General features: G+C 58.8%; 2 protein-coding genes across 19 annotated transcripts in view; one reads left to right on the plus strand and one right to left on the minus strand.

The window, feature by feature from the left end:
- On the minus strand, positions 1-22,219 carry CDIP1 (cell death inducing p53 target 1). 11 transcript variants are annotated; one of them, XM_080556296.1, is made up of 6 exons: positions 22,087-22,219; positions 3,758-3,851; positions 3,181-3,279; positions 2,473-2,616; positions 1,908-2,169; positions 1-1,480 (listed from the first exon to the last, which is right to left on the minus strand). In XM_080556296.1, the coding sequence occupies exons 3-6, from the start codon at positions 3,263-3,265 to the stop codon at positions 1,369-1,371; spliced, it is 603 nt and encodes a 200-aa protein (XP_080412422.1). In that variant the 5' UTR covers positions 3,266-3,279; positions 3,758-3,851; positions 22,087-22,219; the 3' UTR covers positions 1-1,368. The 11 variants fall into 11 exon arrangements, with proteins under 11 accessions (XP_080412422.1, XP_080412421.1, XP_080412430.1 ...); XM_080556295.1 differs by having other exon boundaries at positions 1,908-2,172; XM_080556304.1 differs by lacking the exon at positions 22,087-22,219 and adding an exon at positions 21,215-21,464 and having other exon boundaries at positions 1,908-2,172.
- The window catches only part of LOC308178153 (uncharacterized protein C16orf96), an 8,475-nt gene continuing 2,472 nt past the window's right edge, over positions 21,549-27,551 (plus strand). For 2 of the 8 annotated variants that reach the window (XM_080556272.1, XM_080556275.1), the window contains exons 1-13: positions 22,371-22,814; positions 23,951-24,055; positions 24,331-24,411; positions 24,625-24,705; positions 24,815-24,953; positions 25,296-25,381; positions 25,547-25,657; positions 26,051-26,212; positions 26,473-26,561; positions 26,822-26,884; positions 26,979-27,074; positions 27,167-27,290; positions 27,400-27,499. In XM_080556272.1, the coding sequence (XP_080412398.1) occupies positions 22,452-22,814; positions 23,951-24,055; positions 24,331-24,411; positions 24,625-24,705; positions 24,815-24,953; positions 25,296-25,381; positions 25,547-25,657; positions 26,051-26,212; positions 26,473-26,561; positions 26,822-26,884; positions 26,979-27,074; positions 27,167-27,290; positions 27,400-27,499 (1,600 nt within the window). In that variant the 5' untranslated portion in view covers positions 22,371-22,451. Of the gene's footprint in view, positions 21,667-22,370; positions 22,815-23,950; positions 24,056-24,330; positions 24,412-24,624; positions 24,706-24,814; positions 24,954-25,295; positions 25,382-25,546; positions 25,658-26,050; positions 26,213-26,472; positions 26,562-26,821; positions 26,885-26,978; positions 27,075-27,166; positions 27,291-27,399; positions 27,500-27,551 lie in introns of those variants that run through there. The other 6 variants (XM_080556278.1, XM_080556274.1, XM_080556273.1 and 3 more) reach the window with 6 other exon arrangements.

Below are 27,551 nucleotides of genomic sequence, written 5' to 3' on the forward strand. Positions count from 1 at the left end.
TCAGGGTCTGATGTTTATTTACATACAAACACTGGGACAAGTGCCACAGTTCCACCTCTGAGCAAACAGCAGCTGCCTGCGCAGGCCAGGCTGTGTTTGCAGACCTGCTTACTGAGAAGCCTCCCCTGCTTACCTGGGGGGGCTGTGCGCTCCAGCTGCAGGGGCTGGGGGAAGGGGGGCCAGGTGTGGCCACAGAGGGACTGAAAATGCCTCCCAGGGCCTCTTGCCATTGTCTGTCACAGTGCTGCTGGCAGCTTGTGTTGCTGCCTGCTTGCCCCCATCCTTCTGCCCCATGTGACATGAGCTAAAAGTAAACCCCTACACCCACATGCAACGAGGAATGCCACAGGGGTGCCCCCCCCAGACCCTGCTGGGCTCGGGGTGAGGATGCAGCTCTGCTGCAGCGGGTCTGCTCCAGAGCTGGGAGCCAGGTAACAAACTCCCCTACTCTACAGCGCTGGGGGCAGGTAGCAACATGCTGGATGCACTTCTGCTAACGGCTTGCCAGGTGGGTGAGGAGCAGCCGGGGGCTTTCCTTCCCCAAAGCATCCACAGCAGGGCTGGCAGGAGGCGCATGCAGCTGGAGCGGCTGTGGCGGGGCTCTGGCAGGACAGGTGGGCTGACGAAGGGTGCGGTGCTGCAGCCCCAGGGCAAGGCAGCCACCCTGTCCCCCCCACACACACGCCTTGGAGGCAGCTCTGCGTGCTTCTCCTTGGGAAGTGTTGCCTGTGGGCTGCACACTGACCTGGCAGGAGAGGGCCTTGAGCCACGCCAGAACCTGGCACCGACCCCTCTGTCTCCTCAAGGCCAAGCCTCCACCAGGCCCGTTCCTAAAAGGGCTGCAGCTGAGCCAGGTGACTGCATCCTCCACTGCGTGCTCCGTTGGCTGCTTGGGCCCCCCTGTCCCCCCCAGGTTAGTGCGTGCCCCCTGCCTGCAGCAGCTCCCGGCCGGGGCACCATGTCTAAGCACCCCCGCTGAGGGGTGGGTGCCTCCGTCAGCTCCTACTTGCCCCCAGCTTGCTCCAGGCGCGAGGGGGTCCCGCTGATGCCCAGGAGCATATGGGGTGCAGAACCACATCTCGCTCCTGCGTGCTGCCAGGCAGCTGCCGGAGGGAGCCCCGTGCACAGCAGCTGGGTCCTCAACCCCCCCCGTCCCCTGTGCACCCACACCAGCGTCCCCAATCCAACATTCACAGCACGGACCGGAGCTCGGGGAAGGTGGTCACAGCTCGGGGCAGGAGGGAGGCAGGGATATGCACATACACACCACCAGCGGGTTAAGCGAAGGAGTGTTGCACACGCGTAGACTAGGACGGCAGTGGGAGAGGGGCCGGTGTCATTCCAGTGGCTCGGGCTCCCGGGGTGCCGTTAGCACATGCGCTTGTACGTGTAGATATAGGCCTTGCAGTTGGGACACGTGTGGGTCACATCCTTGAAGTCATCGAACAGGCAGGGGATGAGGCAGCAGCAGAGGTCACACCTGGAGCACAGGGAGATGCGGAGTGCGGTGAGCTCACGCCCTGGGCACAGCTGCGGGCGCGGGAGGGAAAGCAGGAAGGGCCCGTGGGGGGGGGGGGGGGGGGGGGGGGGGGGGGGGGGGGGGGGGGTCACTCTGGGGCCAGACGTGTGCTCAAGACTGGTGAGTACCTGCTGCTGGGGGCCCGCAGGGCCGGCCCCCCCCATGGCACCTTGCCCTCCCCTGGCAGGAGCTGAGGGCTCCAGGCACTGCCACCCCCAGGAATCCCCCTGTGTGGCCCCAGTAATGATTCAGAGCCGAGGCCCCCACTGCGTCCAACAGCACGGCCAAAGCCGCTGGCATCGGGGCCACCAGGACCGGGGCAGAGCAAACACCATCACCGCCTGGCTGCCGGTGGTGGGGAGGCCCCAGCCCTGCCCGCAGCACCTACCCCACGAAGCAGCAGAAGAAGCCAAGAAGGAAGCTCATGAGCCCGATCTCATAGGAGATCTTGGTGGTGATGGCTTGCTGGCAGTGGGGACACACCGTCTGCACGGGGGCGCCCTGGAAGATCTCTCCCTGCAGCACGGTCACTGTGGTGGCAGCCCCCGAAGGGACGAGCACCGTTGCCGTGTGGCCGCCAGGCGATGGGTAGTGGCCCGGAGCAGGGTAGTAGCCCATGGGAGGGTGAGGGCCTGGCGGTGGGTAGTAACCTGCTGGGAAGGAGAAACGGGCACAGATGAACGGCTGCGGGAGGCAGGAGAGGCCACGTCCCCAGGGCACTGCGCCCTGCTCCCGCAGCACGCCCTTGGTTATGTGTCTGGGGGGCTGCCCTGCTGCAGGCTGCCCAGGGTGGGTGCCGTGCCCCCAGCCTGCCCCAAGGACCCGCTGCATGCCCCTAAAGGCAGCCCCAGCGCCCGGTCACGGCCTCCCCTCCCTGAGGCACCCCCGGGACCCCCACCCGGGACCCCCACCCGTCACCACCCCCTGCTGCCGCAGCTCCTCGCGGCACTCACCAGGCGGCACGTAGGGCCCGGAGCTGTCGGTGGGCATGTGCGGGGGCACGAACCCCGGCTGCGGAGGCTCATAGGGAGGGGGCCCAAATTCAGGAGGGGGGATGGGAACCCCCTGGGGCTGTCCCACGGCTGGGGAGACGCCATCTGGAAGGAAACACGGAGTCACAGGAGGCAGCAGAGGGGAATGGGGAGGTGGGGGCTCGGCTGGGTGGTCTGAGGCGGGGGGTGGCCTCTGCAGGGACAGGGGCTGTGGCATGGGAAGGGGGGGGGGGGGGGGGGCTGCAGGGAAGAGGTGAGGGGGGATAGAACAAAAAAGGGGCTGTGACAAGCATGGGGAAGGAACTGCCTCTGTGCCCAGTGGGCAATTCCCCCAGGACACAGCAGGAGGCCTGTGGGGCTGCGCTGAGCAAGGCTAGAGCCTCATCCTCTGGGCCACAAGAAGCCCAAATTCCCCCAGAGCGAGCAAGCAAAGCAGGGGGGTGCTTTCTGCTCTTGTCATTGCTCCTGGGACCTCCTGCCTCCCTGGAGGGCGATGTGGTGACACAGAGCAGGGCATCGCGCCAGACACCCCGGTGCCTGCATGCCAAGGGCAACACAGAGAGAAGGGGCCATGACCGAGCCGCTCCCGGGGAAGCTGCGCTCCCTCTGCTCCTGCCCACTCAGCAGAGACCCCCCCGACACCCCGGAGCAGCGGGGACCCCGCGGTACCTGTGGCAGGGGGTGGGCCGTGCTTCTCCTCTATCAGCGGTGCTGAGGGGCCGCCCGGGTAGGGTGGCGGAGGGTCGTTGGACATGGCTCAGGGCTGCCCTGCAAGGAAAGACGCGGTGAGCGGAGATGCCCGCTGGGAGGAGGTGGCTGCTGACTGGGGGCTGGTACCACTGCGGCATCGGCCTCAGCCCCACCAAGGGGAAACACAAAGCCACAAAGCCTTGGCCGTGAGGCTGGACAGGCTTTGACCCAGGCAGCAAAGGCAAATGCCTGCTGCTGGCTCCGCGGGCTTCCCCTGTACTGCCCACTGTGACATCAGCCCCTGGGTGCCGCTCCCAGCAGCACCGCCTGCCTGCCTGCCCTGGGCAGCGCCGTGCTGGAAGCTGCCCTGCCCTGTGCTCCAGGACCCACAGGCAGGGAGGAGCTGCCCACAGCTTCCAAAGCCCCCCGGCAGAGCCCCATGCAAAGCTGCACCCCCTGAGCCTGAAGCACAAACTGGGGCAGAGGAGCAGACCCACAGAGAGCACCCCTAAATATCACCGTGGCGTGGGACAAGACCAATGGCTGGCAGGCTTACCTGTCCTCTTCCTTGCCGCAAGGAGCTCAGAGGTCTCGATGGCGAAGACAAATTCTCAGCAGCGTGCTTCAGAAGCTGTCTTACCCTCCCAAACCTGCATGGAAGGAGACAGGGAGCAAGTCACAGTGATGCTGAGGAGCCATCGTGACAGCGCAGCCTTGCCCGCCATGCCCCGCTCCCCCTGCCTGGTGCAGATGTGGGCGAGCGGCTCCCGTCAGGAACTGCCTCGTGTGTGCTCCTGCTCAGCAGGGGGGAGCTCCTGACCTGGCTTGGCCCATGGCAAAGCCACTGCTGCAGGAGCTGAGACACACCCCGGGGTATTTCTCGCCCCGTAAGCTGGGCAGGACCCCAAAGACCCTGCGGTGCCTGGGGGGGGGCTGCACCACCTTGCAGTGGTCCCCCCGAAAGCCGCCTTGCAGCCTTGCCAGATCCTTCCAGTACAGCTGGAAGGAAAAGCAAGAAGTGAGGCAGGGGGCTGCAGCCCCAAAGGCCCCTCCGGGAAGGCAGAACCCCCCGGCAGGGGGCTGGGCATTGCAGATGTGGGGTTACGCAGCCGCGGCTCCCCAGGCCACAGTGCTGGCGTTGTCATTGCGCCTTTGGCCGCGTCCCAGCCGGCCAAGGGGGGGCTGCCAGGGAAGAGCTCCAGCAGCTCCGGCACTCCAAGGAAGTGTGATGACATCAAGCAACGCGATTTTCCTGTTTACTCTGGCTCGGTTACGTCTGGTAGGACGTGCCTAAATTGGGAAATACAAGTGAGAGGCTGCTCGCTCCGTGCTTGGGAAGGCTGCCATCAGGCCCGGGGACGCAGTGACATTGCTGTCAGTGCCCGGGAGGCAGCGCTAGGAGCTCCCCTCGGACGAGCCAAATCCTCCTCCTGTCCCTGGCAGACCAGGAGCAAATGTGACTGTGCTTGTCCAGTGTCCCTTGGTCTGCTGCTCTCCTGCTGGCCAGCTCAGCGTGCTGCAAGGACGGGGCTTTCTCAGCAGCCCCCACTCCAGCAGCCCACAGCTGAGCAGGAAAAAAATGCACCCAGGCAATAACCAGGCTGCAGAAAGCTGCCACAGCCCCACAGAGCTCAGGGCGACGGTGCTGAGCTGGGCAGCAGCCGCCGGGTCCCTGCTTCAGAAGGAGGCAGCCGGGCTCCCTCCAGTGCCAGTGCTGATCCCGCACACCGGATAACTGCTCGGCTCCAGGGCACCAGAGCAGGCACGGCGCTGCTCCTGCCCCAAGGCAGCCCTGTCTCACAGAGCAGGCCACAAGCCTGCGGAGGAGCCCCGTCAGCACTGTGACCGATGGAGAAGCGTGCTGACACACCCCAGAGCTGAGCAGAGCCCAGGAGAGCCATCGGGTCTCCCCTGGATGTCAGTATTTACTGCCCAGCGTTCTTAAGATGCAGACGCACAGACCCGAAGCACAATACTGGGGCAGCTGGGTGGGTAAGCCTACTGCATTTCCTCTTGATTTTCTTCCTTAAAAGCCAGAGGACGGGGATACAGCCCGTGTCATGCTCTCAGCAGAGCCGCTGCAGCACACAGCAGTCCCAGGCTGAGGAAAGCACCTGTGCCCAACGCACAGAGCACTGCAGAGCCCTCCTTCTCCTTCAGTGACCTACAAAGCCACAAACTGGGCCATGTTCCTTTTAGCTTCACTGGGGATGTAAAGAAAAAGAGGGCTTATTCTTCCAAAAGCAGCCAACCAAGCCACGCTGCGTGCCAGGAGCTGCCTGTCCCCATGCCTGACAGGGTTCCTGGATGAACCCAGCACAGCCGGGGCGTCCCCGAGTTCCTCGGCCTCACAAGCCAGCTGTGTACGAGCTTCTCCCATTACTGCTCAGATGCTGCCTCCCCGTAACACATCTTTCAGCGTGCCCCGGCCTTTCTCCCCCAGCTGGCAAGAAACCACAGGAGGCAACGAGCCCAAGGGGGCAAGCCCCCCACGTGCTGCGGGTGGCCCCTGGAAGCTCCCCTCAGAAGCACCGCGGACACCTCGGCTCTGCCCAGCTGCCTCCTGCACCAGGAGCTGCTGCACATCCCCCTCGGAGCACGGGACACTCGTGTTTGTTTACTAGTTTGTGGGAACAAAGATTAGACCGCCAGGTAAGCATTAAATCTACCTTTATGCAGCAGTCACTGTTGCTGACATCTCTCCACGTCCGCGGGCAGGCCAGCTGAGCTCCCAGCAGGAGCGTGGTGGAGACACGGAGCCCCGGAGGACAGGAGCTGCACCCAAAGCAGGAACCACCCCAGAGCTGCAAGGCTGACTCCAGCACTGCTGAGTCCTGGAGGGTGCTCTGGAGCCTCAGCAGAAAGGGCAAGCCAGGCTTATTTCAGCACGTGGGACGCTGTTCCTTGATCAATGGGCCAGGGACTGAGCCACCAGCCACAAGCGGGCTGCAGGTAGCGAGGGTGCAGCCCAGGCCTGAAGCAGGGCAGGTGGCTGAGCAGGGAGGGCTGCCGCCAGACAGCTCGGCACACAAGGTCAAACAAGCTCAACCTAAGAGCTGCGCTGCCGAGACCCTCGTGCGCCCAGAACCCCTTCCTCGTTTGAGAGCCGAGATTCCCCGTCCCGCCCCTCCACCCCTTACAGAGCAGCAGGAGGACAACGGGCTCTGCCAGGGGTCCGGCCGAACGAAGCGGTCCCTCCCCAGCGTCCTGCCGCGGCTCCAGGCCGCAGATAACCGCGAGGGCGATGGCCAGCAGCCCTCAGAGCCCCACGGGCGCTGGGAGGAAGGAAGGACGTGCATGGGCTGCGGAGCGGTTCTGCTCGTAGTTAGCAGGCTCCGTCACTCTTAATGCAATATTCTGCTTATTAAAAGAGCTCCATAAAGAGCAAGACATTGGCTGTGCGCCCTTCCCTGGAGGAAAGGAAAGCCTGCTTCTTTTAAGCTTCTCAGAAGCTGTTTCTCCCGTGCTTTCTTTTATCTTAACGTGAGAAGCACAAAACCTACTGCAGCCCATTTCCACTAGCGAGCGTCGTGTGGGGCTGGAGGGCGTGAGGGCTCCCCTCTGCGCCAGGTCAGCGCTGAGAGCATCACTCGCAGCGCTGGCACAGACCCCTGCCCCCTCTCAAAAGCAGTGGGGCCAGAACCAAGCGCACAGACCCTCCCCTTGTGCGCCCACGGCAATGGTGCAAGGAGCCCTGCTCTCCGGAGCAGCATCCCTGCAAGGCAGCCGTGCTTCCCTGAGCAGCACCCAGCACGTGCCCTGCCGGGAGAGCGCCTTGTGCTGAAGCAGGTTAACGAGTGAGCTGGGAAGATCCAGCTGTGAAAGAGCCCATCAAAACCGTGGCAGAACCTTGCATGATCTCCAGAATCATGTAAAAAGGACTCTTGCTGGAGGCCATTTCTGGTTTCAGCCACTAGCTTTCGGTGAAGCTGACTTACTTCGCTCCCTCTGCTCTGCGGATCAAGCTGCCTTGCAGAAGAGAAAACTTCCTCTGCCTGTGGCACCACCGCAGACGGCCAGACTTGGAGCTGGTGGCGGCTCACAGCCTGGTGCGCCCTTCCCCCTGCCCTGGGTCAGCAGCCTGCCTTTGGGATGAGCGTGACCGCACCTGCACAGCGCGCTGGGCCACGTCGGCGAAGGATTACACGCTCCCTGACCTGTCCTGCCCCAGCAGCCTTCAGTGTGTGAATGCCTCTGCAGGAACAGATTAAAGGCTGAGCTCCCTGAAACCAACCTGCTCTCAGTGGGGTGTAGGGGAGTGGTGAGGACCACAAAGCTGCCCCACTTTAACCACGCCGGTTTATTACAGCTGCAACACCAGTGCCAGCTGTGCCATGAAAGCAGCCTAGACCGAATTAGCTCTTCTCACGTGGGAATAACCATTCCCCCACACACTGCATCTGCACTAGAGCTTACTGGAATAACCACATTCATAAATCAGCTGAACACCCAGGGGAAATAAAAATTACAAATTATTTAACCTAAGTTTACCAGGACTTAAGCTTAAGATCTGATGGAATCATGAATGTCTGGTGCAGGTCCCTTGGGAGCAAGGCCCCGTCTCATGATCATAAGACTCAACAGGAGCTGGTTACCAGCAAAAGGATGGGGGTGGACAGAAGAGATTATATTTCTGGCTAAGAAATGCAGGTTAGTTCTTCTAAACTGGAAGAACAGAGTACAGCTTTTACTGGCTCCTCTGCTTTAACCTACCTACAGAAGATCAGGCCACCGCGCGATCACTGGGAACACAGCTCCTGGTAAAGACAAGCAAAGGGCAGGCGTGGGCTGGCGGCACATCCAGCCGAGCGGAGCCAGGATCAGAGGGCAGCGGGACCCGCTGGGTCAGCTGGATCAGCCCACCCCTCCTTCCCTCTCTGGGGACACCACCAAAACTGCCAGCGATGCGTTGGTCACGCTGCTCCTGCTGTTCCTGCGGGAAGCCCACTCCAACCCCTGCTGCTCTGAGAGGTAGGAAAAAAAAAAGCTATCCATCAAAGCAGTGGGATGAAAACCTTACAGCTTCTAGCCCGGGTTTATTTGTAGCCAGATTATACCCATCTGTTCTTCAGCCTGAGCAGCTTTCCTTCGCTCCCTGCTCTCTGTGAGCAGCCATCATATCATGACTCAGACGTTGTTTTGCTAGGCTGAGCACACCGAGCGCTCGCAGGGTATTTCTGGGCTGTGTTTCCAGTGCAAGCCCATTGTGTCCCTCACGTCTCGAACGGCCACTGCGGCGACCCAAAGCCACGCTCAGCTGTGGCAGCAGCGAGCACCTCCTGCGCTGGCACGCTCCCTGGAGCAAGCCGCCTGCTGCAGCACAGTTGGGGCAGCGAGCTGTGGCTGGCCAAACTGCTCCAGCGAGCTCCGTCCGCCCTGCGGCGCTGCCGTGGGGCTGCACCGGGTCACTCCTGCTCCTCTGCTCCTGCCTCAGAGCCTGGGGCCGGTACGGGAGGCTTGCATTCAGCACGGACGTGAGGACCAAACAGCAGCTACGTAGATGCCCGTGAGCAGGCTAGGCTGGAGATGTGGCTTAGCTAAAGGAAAGAGGTGAGAGCAGATTGCATTCCCACTGCTGCCAGTAGCCCTGTCCCTCTCCCCTGCCAGGGCACAGCGGCAGCAGACACGAGCAGGAGAGCACAACTCCCTCGCAACCCCACGGGCAAAGGGCCTGGCCCACGCCGGCCGCAGCCTCAACCCACACAACCTCTCTGCGGCTGCTCTGCGCTCCCCGACCTGCCCAGGGCCCCCCATCAGGCAGCTCTGGGGCAAGAAGAGGAACTGAGCTGTGGCAGGTCTCTGGACACCTCCCAGACAGCGAGAGGGCTGTCAGAGGTGTCCCTAGAGCGGGGAGCGCAGCCAGAGAGCCGTGGGCAGCGTGCAGCCTCGCACCTGTAAGCACAAGGCTCCCGAATCTGCCTCCTCCCCGTGCTCAACAAACCAGGCCCCAGATTTCTCGCTAACCAGGGACTGATTCCCCAGAGCACTGCTCACAGGCCCCGTTACTGATGCGGCCCAAACTGGTACCACAAAGCTCTCCCAGCTGCTTAGGGATGGAAGCAGAGAAGAGGTGAAGCTGCGCCGCCAGAGCAGGTCCCAGCCAAATGTACGGTAATGTGCCACGAAAGCACACCCACCAGCTCCACGGGCTCAACAGGTAACGCCATGAAGAAGGCAGCTACGGCTGATTTCTGCGCTGCTTGGAGAGGCAAAGGCTCAGTCTGTTAACGCCGTGCTCTGCCCAGGCAGCAGCCCTGTGTGCTTCTGGCTGCCTCCTCCCGGCCCAAATCGCCAAGGGTGAGACAAACCTGGGGGGAAGCACCAGGTCGCCGGCGAGTAACTCACGTGCGAGTCCTGATGCAGCGCCGGCCCCGCACAGCTCTGAGCCGACCTCACAGAGCAGCTCAGATCTGCTTCCGAGCACCACCCCGTGAGCAGAAGCACGCTCTGCGCTGTCCTTGCTCCTCCTGCATTTGGTGACTGGAGACCATGGTGATTCAGCTTTGCTTTGCCTACCGGAGCAGTGGCTCCAGCCACCGAGCCGGGAAGCAGCATTTGCTGGTACTCAACCACGTTCAGTGATGCTGGCACTTCAAAAGCTGCCAGTGCACATTTATGGAGCTCTTCCTCCATAAAAAACCACGTCCAATATTTTTAAGAGGAAAAAACATGCTACGATTAAATGTATAAATTAGAGAAAAGGATGCAACCACTTCCAGCTTCACTGTAGATCAATCAGACACAAACTTCAGCTTCCAGGCTTTGTAAATACATCTTCAAAAACAAAGTCAAGAGCTCTGAAAAAAACTGGGCTCCCTCACCAAGGCCAGCCTCGCTCCTTTTAAAAAAGGAACGGCATTGTGGCCAATACTACCTCATCTTCCTGGCCCCGGGGAAGCTAACCGTGTGCCACAGGCTTTTTTCTGCTTCAGAAATGGGTCTGAAAGTCTTTTCAGAGTGTAACGCCAAGGCCTTGCTGAAATCAAATACTGACAACGACACACGCAGACGCAGCTGGGGCTCGGCTCGGCTTCCAGCACGGTCCTCACCTCCCTCAGGCAGGATCCCTGCCTCGGCTCAGCCTGGTTTGAAGGGGTTCTGCTGCCAGAACACTCGGCCAAAAAATATTTACCTGCTGATTTGGGGCTTAAAGGAGAGAAATACTGAGAACAGGAAGGAAGTTAAATCTGCTAGGTACGAGCACAAAAGGCAGGTCAGATGTTAGCAAAATGCCGTTTGACTGAAAGCCTGTTACCCTTTAAAAGGGCTTTAGGGGCGCGAGCAGAGACTGAAGGGAGCACTGCCAGCTCGGAGGTGGACAGAGCCGCACCTGATGGCAGCAAGCACACCGACGTTTGTGAGCGGCACCCCCAAAGGCCAGCCCGGACCCCCCCTGCGGCACGCTCGCTGTCACACCTGTGCCACAGAGCAAGCCACGGGCGCTGCCCGCGCCACGCGCATGCCCGCACGCCTGCTCACGTGCAGCTCGCAGGGACGTGGCTCAACTCCCATCGCTCCTCAGGGTGCCGCGCGCGCCCCGCAGCCGGCAGCGCTTACCTCGAGAGGAAAGACAGCAAAAATCCCCGCCGCGAAAGCAGTACTGGTGCTTCCTTCTGCCTGCCTTTTACGCGGAGCAAAAAAAGATGTTTTCTGTGTCAGCAAGCCAAACTTCCCCCTCAGCCTTGCCTCTTCCCATGCGCGTTTGCTGCCTGCAGCCTTTGTATCGTCTCCCCGGGGCCAGGAGGGAAGGAATAACACCGGACGGTGCTGCAGCCTCCTTCAGGGAGGGCACGCACTGGTACTGGACCAAGCAGCACGTACCCCTGCTATACCCCGCCGGACACCCCAGCGGCACCTCACGAGCTCAGCATCCTGGTCCTGGGCACACAGCAAGAGGGCGCATGCCTACACAACACAGGCGTGCACGGCGCGATGGGAGCCCAGCGTAAGGACCAGTGGAAAGGTTGGCTCTTTCTCCGAGCGACTCAGCTGTGTTTCCCCAAGCACAAGCCACGCGCCCTCAGCATCCCTGGCAGGGAGTGGAAACCCGCCGTGCAGGAGCAGCCAGGCGGTTTTGTCCCACGCTTCTGCAGTCAGACTTCAGCTGCAGAAAACTGCTCCTTCCAGGAGGGTCAGGCTCTTCCTTCGGCGCAGAGATGGAGGTCAGAGGCAGTCCTTCAGAACAAGGACTGCTGGAGGAGAACGTTATTCACCTCAGCGCTCCGGCTGTGTCAGACAGCTGAAGCTGCTGCGCAGCACGCCGGGCTCTGGAGGAGCATCCCCACTGCAGTCATTTTACCTTGGGACCCGGGACATGCCGTTTGACCTTCCTCGTGCCACCATAACCCAGCAGGAAAATCAGCCGCGAGCAGGATCCTCGCTGGAAGCCAGGTGCTGTGGCCGAAGCAAGATTTCTCAGGGTATTATATCCAAAGCACAATCAGATAACCTCCCTGATGCAGTCCAGGCACAGCTGTTCTCAGCCAGAAATTCACATTACAGCTTCATGCAGCTCCTCTGTATGGATTTCAGCAAAAGCAGAGAAAAAATCCCCCTGCTTAAGACAAGGATGGTTTATCCGCAACACCCCCAAAGGGTTACATGCGGGAGGAGGGCTTGCAAGGACCTGCTGCCGCCTCTGGGACTCTCTCCAGTGCTATTCGCCTCCAGATGGGCTGACCAAGCGCTTGTTGGCTGCAGAAACAGCATTGCCAGGACCTGGTTAACCCGAGCATTTAAAGCAAAACTATCCAAAATGAAAAGAACAAACTGGGGCAGCTGCTTGCTCTCTGCTGCAGGTTCCCAAGCTGCAGCACACAGCTGCAGCAAGCGTCACACTTCTGCAGAGCTCACCGCGCCGGCAGCGGCATGTGACAAGAGCCAAGAGGGGCTGCAAGGGAGCTAACGGCACGGAAAGGCTGCCGTCCCAGACCATGACACTGAGCCCCAGCCCTCACGCAGGTAGGGGCACCAGGGAGGGCCTGGGCAGCTGTACTCCTCCCCTGCAAAACAGCTTTCTGCCCACGCAGCGAGCAGAGGCTGCCCTGCAGGCTGGCACTGGCCGCTAGGAAGCAAACACCTGCCCCTCGAGAGGTGCTGCGCTCTGTGTCAGACATTTCCAGCTGGTGACCTGGTCTCCAGAGAGGACGGACTACAACAGGCCAGGTGTTCGCATGGGTGACAAGATGTGAATTAATAGAAATGTGAAAGACAAACCTGTGTTCCTCTGCACCTTAGCAATCTGCTCCCGAAAGACTCAGATGAGAAACGGGGGGTGCCGCAAGCCAGATCTCTGGAGAACCAGAGCTTTTCCGTGAGACTTTCAATGCGGGTGACGAACAGCCCAAACACACGCGTGGTAACACCCATGAGAAAGTACCCAGCGAGATCACTGGCTGTCGTCCAGAGTCCAGGGCATCTACCTAATCTTTACCCTGAGTGGAAAAACACCGTGTTACATCTTCCATTTGTTATCTAGTGTACGTTAATAACGCAACCTGCAATAACCTAGAGCAAATAAAACCAAGATTACTCCAATTCTACAGTGTTTTAACACTGCACCAAGCTTAACTGTGCCACAATATTAGTTGTTTTTTTGTTTAAACCACTCAAGCAGCTTAAAGGCAAGTATAAATCCCAGAGACGACGGGGCAGCAGCCCCACAGTTCCTTGCATTACCAGCAACCACAGCTCTGTATCTTGTCCCTGACGGCAGCCTGTAACAGATGCTTAAAAACGAGTCAGGAAGCAAGCAAAGGCAGCACGAGCCCTCTGCCCCCCCTTCCGCTCCCAGAGCATCAGGCAGCCTGGAGTTTCTCCGGGGACCACCCTGATTTCCTCACAGCCCACCGGTTCGCTGAGCTCGGCCACACACGGCAGTGGCAAGCTCTGCTCTTCAGTTACCCCCATGAAAAAGAAGTGTTACAGTCACGAGGAAGTTGCTATAGTCTGCTGCCTGCCCATTTCTGCGCCTGCCTCCTAGTCCTCTCACAGAGAAGATGAATACAGGGTGATTACCCACTGCTTCTCACAGTACAACCCAGCCTTCTATAGATCCCTTTCCCAGCACTATATTAAAAACATTTTATTCCTTTATCCACACTATTTGTTCATTACTCCCTCATTCTATAGAATTTTTTGAGAGAAAGTCAAATAATACAGCTACATCATTGCTGAATCAAGCTGATTAGATGTGTGACTTCCATCAAATAACACACCGAGCTCCAAGGGAGGAGGAAATTAAAGTCATACAGGATCAGCACTTTTGTGGAGATGTAGCCGCTTTTCAGTTTCAGAATTAATCAGTGCCCGAGAGCCTATTCAGAATTCCCTTACAGATTCTGCAACACAATGAAATAATTCTGAATACATCGATGGTGATTCCAGATCCATTTCCCTTCCAAGAGATGTACAAAACATACGTCAAAGTACTGATGTTTTCTTAGCCAAGGCACAGCACCAGCTTGCTATAGGGCCGACTCCAGCCTCCAAAAACATTAGCATTTGCTCTCCCCACAAATACCCCTGCCTTGGCGCCAGAGAAGCTGCTGACATCTCAATCTAACAGGTACAGTGTCACCTTGCATTTTTTTCTGAGGACCCGTGAGAAATGCTCTATGCCATCCAATTTTACTTAAGACCACGACAAATAAGCAGGGTTTGGGGTTCACCCCAGCTGCAACGTAAGACACAAACTCTCTTCTGAGTCCTGCCACCAAGAAGGACCACGCACACGGGGATGCGCCCCGAGTCCAGCACAGCTCCTGGGGTCCCGTCTCTCCCTCTGCTTCCAGCCAGACCGTGCTGAGCTCCCAGTCCAGAGAAGTCATTCCTGCTCCTAAGTATCCATGCCTTTGGTTTCAGTTTGCAGCACCAAGTTCTTGCCAGCTCCCTCATAACCCCTTACCCCAAACTCCGCTCTCTGCCGAACCACGGCACGCAGCGAGTTGCTGCACATCTGTGCCTCCGGCCCTGCCAAAAGCTGCTCCCCGCAGCCCTGCTCGCCGCTGCTGCTTGCTCGGAGGCGCCGCAGGGCAGCCCTAGCAGGGGAGATGGCGAGGGCACGCGGAGCCCCATCGTGAGCCCGCCTCGCTTAAACGCAGGCAGATCTGAGAGGAACATGGACCAAGACACAAACCAGCTAGCCACATTCAGCTAGGTCTGCAAGCGGGCGCGCAGGGCTGTGCCCCCTTGGAAAACAAGGGTGAGGAAGAGAGTCGACGTCCTCGTGCCTCTCCAGGACACGGCTCCAGGCGCCGGCCCAGTTTTGGCACGCGTGGGACAAGAGCCACACCAACCCCAGAAGAGCAGACAAAGAAAGCAGAAGGCCTTGCGCTGAAAATCTAGGTATTTCGACTGATTCCAAGGCGTCTCTAATACTCAGCAGCACACTTCCTCGAGTCCCTCTTCTAAGCGTTTCTAAACCCTTTTTCTCTGCCTCTCTGTCAAGCCATTACTGCAGCGCGTTACTTTTAGGCTTCAAGCGTTGCTGATCAGAGGGTTTCAAACAGTCCCAGGAGCAAAGGAGTCCCAAGGCTGGGTCAGTGCTCTCACAGCAGATGAGACAGGTGGAAATTCAAGTGCATAACGCTAAGATGCCCACAGGATAGACATAAGTTTATTTATTTACAAATGAATAAATAAATAAAAATTCAGTGGACTGGTTTGCACTCACAACTGAGTAGAAACCCAATCCCAAGTTAACAGCAGTGCCCCAAACACAGCATTCACACCTACCATTTAAGTCATCTGCAGTGGGTCCTAGCACGAGTGGAATTTACAGCTGCAGTGAGTGGGGCTGTCTACGTCCCAACTACTAATTTATTCTCAGAAAGGCTAATTTAATCCGGCAGTGAATGTTCTCAAAGCCTCCTTGCACAGAAACGCTTTTATCTTGGTTGGCTTAACAACAATACAGCATATCCAAAAACGTGGAGGGGTGCTAAAGAAGAACACTGCCCTTGTGTTTTCAGTTCTCTGGTACTTTTGTCTAAGAAATTTATCTTGGTAACCACAGACTGAGAAAACAGAGCGCCTCTGTTGTTTTTAAAAGCCAACTGTATTTTCTAGGCAAAATATACAACAGCTCTGGCTACTCCCCCCTCGTGTATAACTGTCTTGACAGAGAGCGCGTTGCAAGCCAGCAAATATTGCTTAATATTAGGCACCGCATTCGCTTCCAGCCACCCAGCTGCGTAGCAAGACCAGCGGCTGTGCCGCCTGGCCTGGGAGCACTGCCCGCCCTGGAAGGTGACTTTCCACAGCTCCCACTGCAGAGGAATAAACTTCAGAAGAAATACAAAATTCTCTGTGGCAAGAAGCTGTGTAACTGCATCGTGAAACATTTCAAAGGGAATCCCAGAGCGTGCTCCAGGTTTCCAGCCTCTGCAATCTGGGGGGCGGGGGAGGGGGGGGACGCAATAACTAATTAAGTAATCAGAAAGCTTCTTTTCCTTGTTTTTAAATCCCAGTTCGTATTTTCCCTTTACTTGTCACCGTGTTACCTGTGCTGTATGGACACAGCGTTAAGAAGTGACTCTCACCTTCGAAAGGCAGATCACTGGAGAGCCCAGCACCTCCCCCTGGGATAAAACAGGGGGCTTTAAAGCATTACAACAGGCGTAGCTGTAACAGGATAACTCTCCGTGCTCTTAGAAGTGTCGCCATCACCCTGCCACTAGAGTAAAGGTAGAGCTGTGCAAGGTGCTCGGCCTGGAGCAGCCTGATTCTGCACTGCTTTGGTACAGGGGCAAGAACATACCCCAGGTGGCATCCAGCAATTTTAGGACGATTCTGTAATTCGGGGAGAAGGAAAAGATCAGAGGCAAGCAAGGCTTAAAGACAGGCCAGAGGAGAAATAAATAAATAAATAAATAAACTAACACAAACAACACTCCCCTTGTTGCTATCAGCCAGGAACTACTGTCCCAAGAATAGCCTATTCAGAAACCAGGAAACTCGGAGAGCAGCAGGGAAGGGCTGAGTCATGGCCATTTGAAAAAACAACAAACCAAACCAAACCAAAAAAAAAATCAACCCAAAAGGGAAGAAGAGAAAACACGGACAGCTGTCCTGGGTCTTGGCAATGTGAACGAGTCGATCCTGTATCGATTAACGTATCAACCAACCCTGGCTTTCGAAAGCCCTGCAAGCACACGGTACTGCCGTAAGAAGCAGCCGCCCTCCCTCTGCTCCTGGGAGGCGAATTTAGCCCTGGCTGAGCCAGGCAAGGCTGGCGGTGCCCTCGCAGCACCGGCACCCTGCGACCATCGCACGAAGCGGACTTACAGGCTGGACGAACAACTCCCAGCAGGGAACTGCCGTCCAGGTGAGGGCTGCCGTTAGCCGAGGGCCGGGGAGGGCTGGAGGCAGAGCGGAGCAGGACGGGCCTCCTGCGACACCGCTCCGCAGACTCCGGCATGGCCAGCCCCCAGCAAGGCCTGGCTACGGTGAAGCCTCTTTTTTCCACGTGACAAACTTTGTCCTGTGACCTAATTTGTACCAGTTTTACAATAATTCTCCCTGGAACAGCAATCTTATTCACTCACCTATAATCTAAAAGATTATACCTACTCTCCAGCTGTGGGGCTCTGGGAGGACACACGAGGGATTTCTGAGCAATAAGGGCTTATTTTTAACAAAACTGCTCAGCTACTCCTCCCAAACCACGGAGGGGGCTGTATCTTTTCAACTAAATAACTCTGCTTCACACACACGGATTGGGAAAAGAAGCCTCCGGCCTGCCCTACTTTGTGCTCTGAGGCTCAGAGAAGCAGGGTGAGAAGCGGGGAGGCGCCGAGCCCTCCCTGCCGCGCCGGCTGCCCCAGGGTCCCGCACACAACCCGCGCCCACGTGTAGCTGCCCCTCAGCCCCCGCACCTCGTCCTGGTGAAAGACTCGGTCACTGAAGGACGTCGGTCAGGGCTTCCTTTGGAACAGGAGTTTGCAGGCAGCAGGTACCTCGTGGGGATGTCGGCGCCCACAAGCGCCGGGTGAGGAACGTTGTGAGGGTGCGTTGTGTCTGCACACGCAGCCAACAGCCAGGGAGAGCAAAGCCTCCGCGCAGATCCCAGCGGGAAGACGCAGGCATTGCAGGATCCCAGGCTGCAAAGTCCTTTTGGTCTGAGAGTAGATTTTTTTTTTATTTTCTGAGAGCCGGTATAAACCATGGGGGGAGCTCAGACACCCTAACTTACCTCTCCACAGCAGTGGAAGCTAGACACATTCCTTCCAAAAACACCTTTTCCAAAAAGCGCTAATAGGTAGCCAGCCTGTTAGGACAAGGCACAGAAGATTTCCTTTCTAAATGCAGAGACTAGGTATCAAAGAAGGCTTGGGGACACCCTCAGTTGGGAACGTCTGGTTCCGGACAGAGGGACCACCATCTCAGCATGAATCCTTCCTTTTATAATCTTAAATTCTCTTAATCTATAAGCGAACTGGATATTATTCCATTTTCTTGTATGTAAAACAGGTAAAAGAAACAACTGCTACTAATACAAAGCTCCTTTGCTAATCACAATAGGTGACAGAGACATATATTACTTAAATCGTATGTAAAGCCCCAGCTCATACCTTTGTCCTCTGATCAGCTCAGGTTTGAGAGCTACAAAGTTCAGTACGCACAGCTCACAGCTGTTACTCACAAGTCCTAAGATGCTAATTGCATCGCCATCTTTTGGGGCTATCGCTTGTATTTGTTCACGTGAAATTCAAGCCTGCTAAGGGAGCTCAGATCAGACACAGCTGCACTGAAGCAGGGCCTCACGCAGGAGCGCTGCACGTGAAGCAGTTCCCCTCCCGCCTCCATCCTCCGCCCGGGGCTGCGACCAGCGCAGACCTGCTGTGCTCGCTGGGCTCCCCAGCAGCCTTTTTTCACTGGTGCAAACACAACCCCTTTCGGACTGCAGCCACAAGACGCCTCTGAGTGAATGAACCCAAAGCTAAATCTTAACAGCAGCCAAGAGCTTCCGTCGCGTCTTGTGCCAGAAATAAAAATTGTGCTCCCCCTGCCTCTGAGACTTTGTACTGTTGAGAAAATGGATTGTGGTTTCCTACGGCTTCTGTGTTAATTGTCTTCCCTCTGATCAGACAAGGAGATACATCCTCTGCATAGCAGCCATAGGTCTGACACTGCCTAGGAAAATCGTGTTGCTTCTCCCTAGCCGCGAGGCTGATAGCAAGTGCTGGAAACAGCAGGAAAACAACGATGTGAACACCACGTCCCAAGGCAGGAGCTGCAGGTCACGTGTTTTCTGGAGATAAAAAAGAAACACATCTGTGTTTGCAAACGGGTACGCTCCCATGCCTTGTGCTGAAATCTTTAGCGGAGTAAATCTCCATTTCAGCCTAGAATGCTTTGCCTTTGTAACGGCTGCAAAATCAGGTCCTGGAAGTAAAAAAAACAACAACAACCAAACAAACAAACCAACCCAGATCTCCAAAGATTTGCAGAACAACTGGAGTTCCCAATGCAAACTATCACTTTTACTGTACTGGGCAGAAGGGAAGAATGCTGCATAATTTACAATGTTCCTTTTAGAACATCACTGACTGCTGCTAAGGGCCATGAGGCACATCAGCATCCAAGTGGTGTTTCCCAACTCCTCGTCCTTCCTGTTTTCAGCAGCTCTGCACTCACCCGTCTGGGAGAACAGCTTCTCATCCCTGTGCTGTCTGACGTTTTACTCAGAAGTTAACATACCTGCCTAGAAGCTTGAAAGTATACCCAGTCCTGCTGTCTTCATGATTATTTTTATCTCCATATTACTTAAATACTATTTCCTGCTCAGTCTCACGTGGCAGCCAGCAGTCTTACCCTTAGCTTAGTGCAAAGCTGAACACAGAAAAGCTACCACAGCGCTGACCATACATGCAGCACATGTACATGCCCAGGTACATACCCGTGGTAATACCCGTACCAACAGAAGTAACACGCGGCCCTGCTGTAGGCCCTACAAAAATTGCTATTTCAAAGAATTTTTAAAACTTATCTTCTTTCAATCTAAGAAATCTATCTTTTATCTCCTATCTATTATTTATCTCCTATCTATTATTATTATTATATCTAGATAAAATCTATCTATTTTATCTCCTGATTAAAGCAAGTACAAGAAATTGAATGTAGAGCTTTACAACAGTACCACAGACAGATGCAGAAGACCCAACTTCATTCTTCTCTTTACCTATGAGCAAAAAAAATGATCTTGGATCTGAGCAGCTACTAGAAGACTGCACATCTCCCTCCAAAACCACTCATACTGGAAGATGTCTGCATCAACCACATCCTTTAAATGCAAGCGTTTATCTTCTAAATTCTAATTTGAAGGAGGAAAAAAGATAAACTTTTACATAATAAAGTTTCTTGGAGCCCTTCTCTCTCCGTGTTAGTGAGCAATACCGGCAATGGGAACACTTCTGCAGATCACAACGCTGCTCCAAGGACCCAGAACCCAACAGAACACATACAGTGTGGGTGTTGGGGACAAGCTCTTGCCTGGCCCCTGGCTGAACGCCCTTTAGCTGCAGGAGAGCATTAGCTGCACTCCCAGCGAGCATCCACCAGTCGTGTTTCATCTCAAAGGAAAGCAGCCACCATGCTTTGCATCACTGTGTGACTTCACATGCAGAAAAGCATGGCTGATTAGGAAAGTGAGCTTCAAAAACATGCTCATAAACTGAAACACGGCACTGCTGGAGACACCTTCCCTCCTGAGACAGGCTCCAGTCAGAACAGGTGCCCGAGGAACTGAATTTCAGACAGACCCACGTAGAACCTGTTGAGGGAACACAACAAGAAACTCCGCACAGCCTTCCGTCTTCTTAGGAAGGGCTGAGGCTCAGGAAGAGACGTTCCCTCTCTGTTGACTGTCCCAGATACATCCGTAACAAGATCTTTCGGTACTCAGCATGCGAACACACACCCCCAGCACCTCCCTGACTGCAGCCCTGTGTGGACGCAGCCACCAGAGCCTCACCAGCAGTACAACAGCAGCAAGGGAAGGCTGAGCGTGCTCGCTCCGCTTGGCACCAGTCTCAGGGGAACACCTGGGGCAGTGGTTCCATCATCCCACCCTTGTTACAGCTTCACCCCCCTTCTGCCCTCAGTCCGTGCCGCATAGACAGCCTCATACAAGTTCCCAAAGCTGTTGCCTCCCTACCTCCAAGCAGCAATTCCCTCCTCGCACAACGCCTAGGGACAACAGAGCAGATACATTGCGAAATGCTTCCAGGGATTTCCTGGGGCACGTGGCCATCATTGCAACCTTTAGACAGAGAAGCCTTTGGAAGTTTTCAGCCTACACTTTCCCCACTGACCTGGGTTTGTTTAGTTCCTAAAACGAGTGAACATTATGGACATATAGTATTCACTATACTCACTCGAGTCCCCCCAGGCCTCGACTGCCTACCTCCAATCAAACACTCCAGAAAGCAGAAGGCCCCTGCTGAAAAGAAAGCACTGTTTCAAGCATGTTGGTTGAAAGGGAACAAATAGGAAGATAGCCTGCATATTCACAAAGTGTTTTTTGGCACATTTTACATCCAAATAACTATATTTATAATTTAGACCATTTCTAGTTAAAATCACTGTGCCTGACACCTGGAATATGACAACCCCTGGTACACTCACCGGTTCTCCCTGGTGCAAGGAGATTGTCTCTGTTCCAGTCCTGCCAAGGGGCACACACCTACACTCGCAGGTACTCGGAGAAGTTTCAGCTTGAGCACGACTCCTGCGGGTGATCTGGAGGATGCCAGCACGAGAGCGCTCATCCCAGCCTGCCCCATCCCACTCCCTGCGTGGGCCTGGCCGGGGAGCGCTCCCCAGGTCCCCAGGCCCCATCCCTCCCTTTAGCAGCAATCGCAACACCCTGTGCTTCCCATACAGCAACCGAACGCCACCTCAACAGCTCCCGCAGTTTCGCCTCTCTGGTCCCCCTGGGAGGCAGAACCGAGAACTCACTGCTCTGATGGTTAAAGCCTCCCGCTAGGTATGTGCCTTTGCACAACGTTACCCATTAGCTGCAAGGGCTCTCCTCCCTTCACAGGGCTCACGCTGCCAACGTGCTGACAGATAATACCATCCCCATCATCACCGTCGTTGCCATTTCTCTTCCTGCTTGTCAAGGGAACCGGGCTTGTTTGGTCTCTAAAATGGGCCCGTCATTCCTGATCACCAAACGGGCAGCTCCAGCCCCGACTCTCCTCTGCCGAGCAGGGATGGCTGGAAACGCCTGCGTTTATACCGACGCCGGGCTCCCTCCTCTCTGGGGATCCGTCTGGGCACCATCGCAGCGGCCCCCTCGCAGCTGTGCCCTGCTGGCAGCTCACAGCCTCCCTCCCCACAAGCTGGCACGACCTCGGGCTGGGCGCTCGCCTTACAGCGCAAAGCCTTCTCTCCCCCAGCGCACGACTTCGCCTCCCCTGCGATTAAATTTCAGCCCGTGTCCGTCGCACCAGGCCGCCGGTACATGCCGACCCTTCCGTCCCAGCCCTCCCCCGGCCTGCCGAGCGCACCGAGCCGAAGCTTTGTAACATCTCCCCGGCGCCCTGCGGCATTTGGCGGCCGCTGAGGACAACGTCGCGGACCGGGGGAAGGAGCGCTGCCAGGCTGCCGGTGCCGGCGGGCTGCCTGCCCCTCTCCCGGCCCGCGTCCCCCCGTGCCCGGGACACGCAGCCCGAGGCCCCGCACCGAGCAGCTAGCCGCTTGTCTCCCCTGTCCGCTTCCTAAGGGCAGACGGCGCCCAGCTCGCCCCGCGTCCCCCCGCTCGGAGCCTCCCCGTGCCCCAGCCCTCAGCACCCCGCCGGGCTTCGGGGGGGGCTGCGGGCCCCCGGCCCCGCTCCCCCCCTCCGCGCCCCCGGCTCCCCGGGCCGACCCCGCACGCACCGCTCCCGGCTCCCGGCTCCCGGCTCCGGCGGCTCGGTGCCGGCACCTGCCGGGCGGCGGGGCGGGGCGGCGGCGGGGCGGGCCCGGCCGCGCTGTCAGGGCCCGGCCGAGGCCCGCGGAGCCGCGGGCTGGCGTGGCTGGGCAGGCCGGGCACGGCGCTGCGGGAGCGGGCGGGGAGCGGGGGCCATCGCCCGGCCTCAGCCGGGAGCCGCGCCCGGCGGCCAGGCCGCAGCGGGAGCCCCGCGGTCCCCGGTCGCTTGCCGGGCCGGGCCGGGCCGGGGCTGGGGCAGAACCCTGGGGCCATCGCCGGGTAACGGGCCTGTGACCTCAGCCCCGGGCGGGCAGCCCCGGGGGCCGGAGGCAGCATGAGCGTCTCGGTCACGCTGGCGGAGCTGGCGGACGTTGCCTTCCGCACGCCCAACAGCGGCAGCGTCAACGCCGGCGCCCTCCACCTCCTCCTGCGCGGCCTCCTGGAGCACCTGCGCCTGCAGGATGCCTCCACGCAGGTCTCGGAGGACGAGAGGGGCCTCCTCGAGCCCGGGGCTGGGGCTGGGGGGAGGCCCCGCGCCCCCCTCCTGCAGGCGGAGGGGCAGCCAGGCTGCCCCGGGGACCCGGGCACCGCGGAGCTGCCGACCCCCAGGCGGGACGGAGGCAGGCCAGGCACCGACACGTGGCAAACGGCGCAGCTGACCGAGAGGATGGAGGTGATCGAGGAGGGGATGACGAAGGTCAGGAGCCATCCTCGGCGGGGCGCCCGTCTCCAGCGGGGTGCCAGTCACGCTGGGCTGCTGGCACGGTCCTATGCCTTCATCATGCTGCCCTACACGGTGTCCTGCCCTACACAGGGATGTGTCCGTGTGGTGCCTTGCCAATGCAGGGACTTGTCCCTGGGGATTTCTGCTGCCCTAAGACCGGAGAGCCTGGCAAAGTGTAGAGATGTTTCTGGCTCAGCTGCCACCAGCTACACTGGGGGGGTCTCATCAAGGAGCAGTATTTTAACACGGGCACTGGCCAAAGGTAGTTTTGGCCACATTACACTTGTCCCCAGGGCTCCAGCAGAGTAAGCTCTGAGATTTGAGTCTGCTGGGTCCCATCCTGCCCTGACAAGGGTCCCCACAGTTGTGCTTGGGGCCTGGGGTGTGCCAGTGCGTGCAGGGACAGCATCCTGTCTCCTGTCTCTGCCCTGCGACATGGAATGGCTGAACTGCAGATGACAGCAGTGCTGCCTCATGGGCAGGTCAGGATCCCATCCACAGGAGACGTGGCCACGGCACAGGTTCAATTTATTTGGCTGTTAAAGTTCGGATCCTATGTTGGAAACACAGTGTGCGGCATCAGAGCTGTCTCCATCGCTCAAGTTGCATGTGGCAGCACAAGGATGAGTTGTGATAGCTTTGTGCCCTGCCCTGCTTGGAGAAGGGCTGGTGTCCAGGCTGGACTGTGGACATCTCCGAGGCAGCGTGGGGCCAGCCTGCAATAAACACAACATTTCTTCATCTGTTGTGAGACCTGACAGCCCCAGGCTGGTCCCATCTCATATTTCGTGAGCTCAGCTTTGAGCATAATCCAAGAGCAAAGGGAAAAGGTGGCAGAACTTCGCCAGGGTGAGGCAGCTGGAGCCAGGACACATGTTCCCCTTCCCCATCTTTCATCTGAGTTTAGGGGAGCTCCATGGGCATGGCCGCGGGCCAGCCAGATGTGGTCGATGCTGTGGGACTGTGGCCCCTCTGAGATGGAGCCCTGTGTCCCAGAAACACCTCCAGGCCCGGGGCTGTGCTGCGTGCTGCTCAGCCTCCCTTCTCTCCACATCCCCCAAGCCTGCAGGGACCCAGTGGCACCAGCTGAACCCCTCCCTATTCCTCAGGTCACGGACAAGCTACAGGAGATGCTCACCACCAGCTGCTCTCTGAAAACCACCATCGAGGCCTTCCAGGAAGAGCTGCAGCTCCTGAAGGACAATTTCCAGAAGGTGCGTGCATGGAGCTGGGCTGGTGCTGGAGGGCTCTCAGCAGAGGGGTTGTGACAGGGACGAGATCTGGGTCTCGGGCTCCTTCCCACCCCATGGTGGAACTGGGTGATGTGGGTTCTGCCCAGGGGTTGTGGACAGACCCCTTGCCCACAGCCACAGAGCCCCACCATGGCCTGGGCTGGGCGCTGCTGATCCCTGCCTATCACTGCTGATACTGATCCCCACCATTCCCAATCCCTGCGGATACCGGGCCCTCCGATGTCCTTGTTTATCAGGCTGGTCTGGAGGAGCTGCGAGAGCGGGCGGCACAGCAGGACAAGCACAGCAACCTCCTGCAGAACATCCTGGGCCAAATGGTGAGTGGGGAGAGCCCTGGCAGAGGGGCTGGGAGTGGGTGTCCACGGCACCGGTGCTCGGAGGCACTCAGCACCCAGCCCCTGCAACTGCCCTGCAGGCGTGGGGACAGAATGGCACCGGGGATTCTGGCAGGGTTTGGTGTCACTGTCCCCAACCCAGGGGCTCCCAGGGCTCTCCTCCTGCACCAGGGCTGATTTCTCTTCCGGTCACAGGCAGAGGTGCGGCAGGAGCTGGGCAACTTCCCCTGGCAGGCCGGTGTGCTGTGCTCGCTCTGCAGGGTGCCCACTGGCGAGGTTTGTGCACGCTCCCGGCTGCCAGGCTGTTTTGCTGGGGGCTGTCCCTTCGGCTCTGGCACAGCGCAGGGCTCTTCTTCCCTAAAACCTCAGGGCTGTTCCATTTCAGCTTTCCAGCCGGGAGCTCAGCCCTGAGGCCCCCCAGGAGCCAGCCCAGGAGGCACCGTGCAGGCTGAGCTGGCTGCCGGAGCGGCACGTGGCCGTGGAGACCTTCATCAGCTGCCACGAGAACCAGCTCCAGCAGCGTGGTGAGCACTGATGTCCCCACCATGTCAGGTCACTGTGCTGGGTTGTTCCACTGCGTTCTTGCCAGGACCGGTGCATGGTGGTGCCACACTCAGCCATCCCGGCTGGGTCCCCAAGCTCCTGCAGCCTCCTTGTCCGTCTGCCTTGCTCCCAGACACACTGGCACGGATGCTGTGGATGTGGCTGCTGCCCATGGGTGCCCTGGTGCGGGCCATGCCTGGGGGCTGACAGCAGGGCTGGGGCATCTCCCCAGCCATAAAGCCACCCGGGCTAGGGACAGTGCTGCGCTGATGGCCTGCAGGAGCCAGTGCTGCCTGGAGCAAAGCTTTGGTGTCTGTTTTCAGCAGATTTGGGGACCCTGGAGGATGTGGCCACCCGACTGGAGAAGGTGCAAGGCGAAGTAAAGCACCTGCAGGACAAAGGAGAGAAGGTGCCAAGATGCCCGGACCTCAGGGTTGCTGCCCTGTGGCCTGGGGTCTGCAGCCCATCACCCTGCTCGCCAGGACTGCCCTGGTGTCATCTGCAAGACTACTTCACTGCCTTGTGTGGGTGCCTGCCACGTGCCTTACCTGGGGCCGCATTTTGTCCTCCCTAGGGGCCAGATTTTGGCAGGGAGGTGCTGAGCCAGGTGGGGCAGCTGCAGGAGCAATGTGCGAGACTCCAAGAGGCTGCAGAGCGGCTGTGGGCTGACACCGAGGACACCCAGGTGAGCATGGTCCCGGGCTCAGCTGAGGAGCCACTCATGCCGTGGTTTGTGTCCGATCCAGGCTGGAGGCAGCGTGCCAGGATTTTGCAGCCTTGCCGTCCTAGCAGAGCTGGGGCCGAGCAGTGGCTCCGAGGGAGACGCAGGGGGAGGCGGATGGCCTCAGGCACGTGGTGGCAATCCCTGGCAGTGGGCTTCGCCCGCGAGCGGGGGCTCCGTACGATGGTGGTGGAGCACCCGGCCATGAGCAAGGCAGCCCAGAGCACTAGGCAGGCACTAGGGCAAGGCAGACGAGGCGCTGCTGGAGCAGGGCATGAGCGTTGTGCGTAGGGGAACCCCAAGAGGCACAGCACGGGCAGGCAGGGCCGGGGGGCTGGCTGGCACTGTGCCCCTCAGAAAGCAGACGAGGCCGTGCTGGAGACCAAAGTGAGCCAGGACGAGTTGCAACGCGCCATGGCCCAGCTGAGCGAGATGATGCAGGAGCTGCTGCAGAGGATGTCCCTGCATGGCCAGGCCAGGCGTAAAGCCCTGGAGCTCGTCAGTGAGACGGACTCCGAGGTAGCGGTGTCACCTGGGGAGGGTGGTGGTGATGGAGACAGGCACCAGGCCAGGGGGCAGTTTCCCCTGCTACCCTCTGCACCAGGAGGGTGAGCCCTCAATCTGCCAATGCCCAGAGTCCCTGTGCCAGGGCTGGGCATGACCCAGGGTGTCCCCAGCATCCCTCAGGGGCAGCAGTGTCCCCTGAAATGGGCCTGGTGTCCCACTGGGCCCCTCTGCCCTCCCTGCACGGGTTCTGTGCAGTGTTGGCTCCCCTGCAGGCACAGTGGGAGCAGGCTTGGAGGCTCAGCAAGCAGTGCCACTGCCAGGGGCCTTGCTTCGATACCAGTGGTCCCGCCGGCCTCAAGAGGTGAGGGCTGCTGGGTCCCATCCTGTCCCGTCACACCCCGTTCTATCCTATTCCGCCCTGTCCCATCCCATCTCCCTCCACCCTGTCCTTTCTGCCCCCGGTCCATGCTGTCCCTGCACCTTCAACCCCGTCCCATCCTGCCCTGCCCACCCCATCCAGATCCTCGTCGTCCCACCCTGCCCGTGGGGTGCTGGCCGCCCTGGGGACCTTGCGGGGTCGCTGCGTGGTGGCAGGGCACTCAGCAGCCACCTGTGTTGCAGGCACCGCTTCCACCCAGTGAAGTGCATCTCCTGCGACAGACCCCTGGCCGTGGCCCCAAGGCCGTGAGTATTGTGCAGCCCCCCTGTCGGACCCCCCGCACGCTGCACCCGCACTGGAGACCGCTGCCCGCCTCTGCCTTCCTGCCCTCATCCACAGGCACTTGGTGACGGTCCGGAAGGCCAGCCTGCACCTCCAGTCTCATCCAGCCAGCGCCGGTGGCACCAACCGCACGGCACAGCAGCTGCCGGGGAGGTGAGGCCTGCGAGGTGACAACGCGTCCCCTCCCCTGCCACTGGGGCCCCTCGCCCTGGGCAGGAGCGCTACCAGCAGTGCTCCCTTCCCAGGGAGAACGAGGGGAGCAACCAGGCCAGCCGGGGCCCCCTGAGTCCTACCAGGCCACTGTCCGCCTCCAGCTCCCTCGCCACCGCCTGTCCCTTCGGAGCCCCTGCGGATTTCACCTGCCAGAACGTGAGCCCCCATCCCCGGATGCCCCCCGCGCGCTGGAAACCGGCCGAGCCCAGCCAGGGTGGGCACAGCCTCGGGCACCTCTGATGGCATCGGCTGCTCCTCCCTCTAGGGTCAAGTGGATATTCTGGGCATCGACGGGGTCATCTACAAGGGCAGGCTGAGCTCGCAGGCTGCCAACGGGAACATCGCCCTGGGCAGGGACTTCCCAGGTAGGGGAGCAGTCCTGGGGCACCACCTTAGCTCCGGCCCGAGCCAGCACAT

The sequence above is a fragment of the Anser brachyrhynchus genome (assembly GCF_964034855.1).
Source record: "Anser brachyrhynchus genome assembly, chromosome: 15".
Classification (NCBI taxonomy): Eukaryota; Metazoa; Chordata; class Aves; order Anseriformes; family Anatidae; genus Anser; species Anser brachyrhynchus.